General features: G+C 41.5%; 1 protein-coding gene across 3 annotated transcripts in view; it reads right to left on the minus strand.

The window, feature by feature from the left end:
- Nucleotides 1–5,000, minus strand: part of LOC149974620 (WD repeat-containing protein 19-like) — an 82,305-nt gene that overhangs the window by 38,689 nt on the left and 38,616 nt on the right. For all 3 annotated transcript variants that reach the window (XM_090209753.1, XM_090209752.1, XM_090209754.1), the window contains exon 20: nt 2,622–2,732. In XM_090209753.1, the coding sequence (XP_090065879.1) occupies nt 2,622–2,732 (111 nt within the window). The remainder of the gene's footprint in view (nt 1–2,621; nt 2,733–5,000) is intronic.

The following is a 5,000-nucleotide window of genomic DNA, read 5'->3' on the forward strand; positions in this document are numbered from 1 at the left end:
CCTTTCATTTTCAACCTAAAATGACCCAAATCTGACTGTCTGTAGCTCAGGACCTGAATCAAGCATCTGTCTGTCTGTAGCTCAGGACCTGAATCAAGCATCTGACTGTCTGTAGCTCAGGACCTGAATCAAGCATCTGACTGTCTGTAGCTCAGGACCTGAATCAAGCATCTGACTGTCTGTAGCTCAGGACCTGAATCAAGCATCTGACTGTCTGTAGCTCAGGACCTGAATCAAGCATCTGACTGTCTGTAGCTCAGGACCTGAATCAAGCATCTGACTGTCTGTAGCTCAGGACCTGAATCAAGCATCTGACTGTCTGTAGCTCAGGACCTGAATCAAGCATCTGACTGTCTGTAGCTCAGGACCTGAATCAAGCATCTGTCTGTCTGTAGCTCAGGACCTGAATCAAGCATCTGACTGTCTGTAGCTCAGGACCTGAATCAAGCATCTGACTGTCTGTAGCTCAGGACCTGAATCAGGCATCTGACTGTCCGTAGCTCAGGACCTGAATCAAGCATCTGACTGTCTGTAGCTCAGGACCTGAATCAAGCATCTGACTGTCTGTAGCTCAGGACCTGAATCAAGCATCTGCCTGTCTGTAGCTCAGGACCTGAATCAAGCATCTGACTGTCTGTAGCTCAGGACCTGAATCAAGCATCTGACTGTCTGTAGCTCAGGACCTGAATCAAGCATCTGCCTGTCTGTAGCTCAGGACCTGAATCAAGCATCTGACTGTCTGTAGCTCAGGACCTGAATCAAGGATCTGACTGTCTGTAGCTCAGGACCTGAATCAAGGATCTGACTGTCTGTAGCTCAGGACCTGAATCAAGCATCTGACTGTCTGTAGCTCAGGACCTGAATCAAGCATCTGACTGTCTGTAGCTCAGGACCTGAATCAAGCATCTGCCTGTCTGTAGCTCAGGACCTGAATCAAGCATCTGACTGTCTGTAGCTCAGGACCTGAATCAAGGATCTGACTGTCTGTAGCTCAGGACCTGAATCAAGGATCTGACTGTCTGTAGCTCAGGACCTGAATCAAGCATCTGACTGTCTGTAGCTCAGGACCTGAATCAAGCATCTGACTGTCTGTAGCTCAGGACCTGAATCAAGCATCTGACTGTCTGTAGCTCAGCACCTGAATCAAGCATCTGACTGTCTGTAGCTCAGGACCTGAATCAAGCATCTAACTGTCTGTAGCTCAGGACCTGAATCAAGGATCTGACTGTCTGTAGCTCAGGACCTGAATCAAGGATCTGACTGTCTGTAGCTCAGGACCCGAATCAAGCATCTGACTGTCTGTAGCTCAGGACCTGAATCAAGCATCTGTCTGTCTGTAGCTCAGGACCTGAATCAAGCATCTGACTGTCTGTAGCTCAGGACCTGAATCAAGCATCTGACTGTCTGTAGCTCAGGACCTGAATCAAGCATCTGACTGTCTGTAGCTCAGGACCTGAATCAAGCATCTGACTGTCTGTAGCTCAGGACCTGAATCAAGGATCTGACTGTCTGTAGCTCAGGACCTGAATCAAGGATCTGACTGTCTGTAGCTCAGGACCTGAATCAAGCATCTGACTGTCTGTAGCTCAGGACCTGAATCAAGCATCTGACTGTCTGTAGCTCAGGACCTGAATCAAGCATCTGACTGTCTGTAGCTCAGGACCTGAATCAGGCATCTGACTGTCTGTAGCTCAGGACCTGAATCAAGCATCTGTCTGTCTGTAGCTCAGGACCTGAATCAAGCATCTGACTGTCTGTAGCTCAGGACCTGAATCAAGCATCTGTCTGTCTGTAGCTCAGGACCTGAATCAAGCATCTGCATATTCTTGATACCATTTGAAAAGGAAACACTTTGAAGTTCGTGGAAATGTAAAATTATTGTAGGAGATTATAACACATTAGATCTGGTAAAAGATAACACAAATAAATAAACATTATTTTTTGTTGTTGTTTGTACCATCATCGTTGAAATGTAAGAGAAAGGCCATCATGTATTATTCCAGTCCAGGCGCAATTTAGATTTTGGCCACTAGATGGAAGCAGTGTATGTGAAAAGTTTTAGACTGATCCAATGAACCATTGCATTTCTGTTCAAAATTCTGTATCAATACCGCACCAAATGTGCCTAATTGGTTTATTCATACATTTTCAAGTTCATAACTGTGCACTCTCCTCAAACAACAGCATGGTATTATTTCACTGCAATAGCTACTGTAAATTGGACAGCGCAGTTAGATTAACAAGAATTTAAGCTTTCTGCCCATATCAGACATGTCTATGTCCTGGGAAATGTTCTTGTTACTTACAACCTCATGCTAATCGCATTAGCCTACGTTAGCTCAACCTCATGCTAATCGCATTAGCCTACGTTAGCTCAACCTCATGCTAATCGCATTAGCCTACGTTAGCTCAACCGCCCCACAGGGGGGGACCCACCGATCCTGTAGAGGTTTTAATGTGTTTGACACTTCCTGTTTGGGCAGGAAATACAGAGTTACCCAGGAGAAAAGGGATTTATTCTCTGGACGGAGCATTTGTAAAAAAAAACAGGGAGAATATTTAACCCTAGTGTCCGTCTGTCCGTCCGTCCGTCCGTCCGTCCGTGTGTGTGTGTGTGTTACCTCCAGGGCTGTGTTGGGACAGGAAGACTCTAGGTAGAGGTCCTGAGCCAGGTTATAGTCATTCAGGAACATAGCCAGATGACCTGCTAACAAACTCCTGTCTTCTATACCCTACAGAGAGAGAGAGAGGTGGGAGGGAAGAGAGAGAGAGAGAGAGAGAGAGAGAGAGAGAGAGAGAGAGGTGGGAGGGAAGAGAGAGAGAGAGAGGTGGGAGGGAAGTGAGAGAGATGTGGGAGGGAAGAGGGAGAGAGAGAGAGAAGAGAGAGAGGTGGGAGGGAAGAGAGAGAGAGAGAGAGAGAGAGGTGGGAGGGAAGTGAGAGAGAGGTGGGAGGGAAGAGAGAGAGAGAGAGAAAGAGAGAGAGGTGGGAGGGAGGGAAGAGAGAGAGAGAGAGAGGTGGGAGGGAAGAGAGAGAGAGGTGGGAGGGAGAGAGGTGGGAGGGAAGAGAGAGAGAGAGGTGGGAGGGAAGAGAGAGAGAGAGGTGGGAGGGAAGAGAGAAGAGAGAGAGGTGGGAGGGAAGAGAGAGAGAGAAGAGAGAGAGAGAGAGAGAGAGAGAGAGAGAGAGAGAGAGAGAGGTGGGAGGGAAGTGAGAGAGAAAGAGAGAGGTGGGAGGGAGGGAAGAGAGAGAGAGAGAGAGAGAGAGAGAAAGAGAGAGGGGAGAGAAGAGAGAGAGAGGTGGGAGGGAGGGAAGAGAGAGAGAGAGGTGGGGGGGAAGAGAGAGAGAGAGAGAGAGGTGGGGGGAAGAGAGAGAGAGAAAGAGAGAGGTGGGAGGGAAGAGAGAGAGAGGTGGGAGGGAGGGAAGAGAGAGAGAGAGGTGGGGGGGAAGAGAGAGAGAGAGAGAGAGAGAGAGAGAGGTGGGGGGAAGAGAGAGAGAGAGAGAGAGAGAGAGAGAGAGGTGGGAGGGAAGAGAGAGAGAGGTGGGTGGGAGGGAAGAGAGAGAGAGAGAGGTGGGAGGGAAGAGAGAGAGAGGTGGGTGGGAGGGAAGAGAGAGAGAGAGAGAGAGGAGAGCAAAATCACAGTGTACTTGAACAGAGAAAAACCATATATACTATGTAATACAATCATGAAGCATCAAAGTCAAATGAACTGAACAATATTAAGAAATGCTATAGAGGGAAGGAAAGTAGTGTGGAAACCTACCAAAACACTATTCAATCCCTTTCATACAACTTCCTGTATTGAATGTAATGGAATAGAATGTAATTAAATAGAATGTAATTAAATAGAATGTAATTAAATGTAATGTAATTGAATGTAATGTAATTGAATGTAATTGAATAGAATGTAATTGAATAGAATGTAATTGAATGTAATTGAATAGAATGTAATTGAATAGAATGTAATTGAATGTAATTGAATGTAATTGAATGTAATTGAATGTAATTGAATAGAATGGAATTGAATAGAATGTAATTGAATGTAATTGAATAGAATGTAATTGAATGTAATTGAATAGAATGTAATTGAATGTAATTGAATAGAATGGAATTGAATAGAATGTAATTGAATAGAATGTAATTGAATGTAATTGAATGTAATTGAATAGAATGTAATTGAATAGAATGTAATTGAATGTAATTGAATAGAATGGAATTGAATAGAATGGAATTGAATGTAATTTAATAGAATGTAATTGAATGGAATTGAATAGAATGGAATTGAATGTAATTGAATAGAATGTAATTGAATAGAATGTAATTGAATGTAATTGAATAGAATGTAATTGAATAGAATGTAATTGAATGTAATTGAATGTAATTGAATAGAATGGAATTGAATAGAATGTAATTGAATAGAATGTAATTGAATGTAATTGAATAGAATGTAATTGAATGTAATTGAATAGAATGTAATTGAATGTAATTGAATAGAATGTAATTGAATAGAATGTAATTGAATAGAATGTAATTGAATGTAATTGAATAGAATGGAATTGAATAGAATGGAATTGAATGTAATTGAATAGAATGTAATAGAATGGAATTGAATAGAATGTAATTGAATGTAATTGAATAGAATGGAATTGAATGTAATTGAATAGAATGGAATTGAATAGAATGTAATTGAATGTAATAGAATGTAATTGAATGTAATAGAATGTAATTGAATAGAATGGAATTGAATGTAATAGAATGTAATAGAATGTAATTGAATAGAATGGAATTGAATGTAATTGAATAGAATGTAATTGAATGTAATGTAATGTAATGTAATTGAATTGAATGTAATTGAATGTAATGTAATGTAATTGAATAGAATGTAATTGAATAGAATGTAATTGAATGTAATTGAATAGAATGGAATTGAATGTAATTGAATAGAATGGAATTGAATAGAATGTAATTGAATAGAATGTAATTGAATAGAATGGAATGTAATTG

This window comes from Oncorhynchus mykiss, chromosome 19 (assembly GCF_057628025.1).
Source record: "Oncorhynchus mykiss isolate SJ-2025 chromosome 19, ASM5762802v1, whole genome shotgun sequence".
Lineage (NCBI taxonomy): Eukaryota > Metazoa > Chordata > Actinopteri > Salmoniformes > Salmonidae > Oncorhynchus > Oncorhynchus mykiss.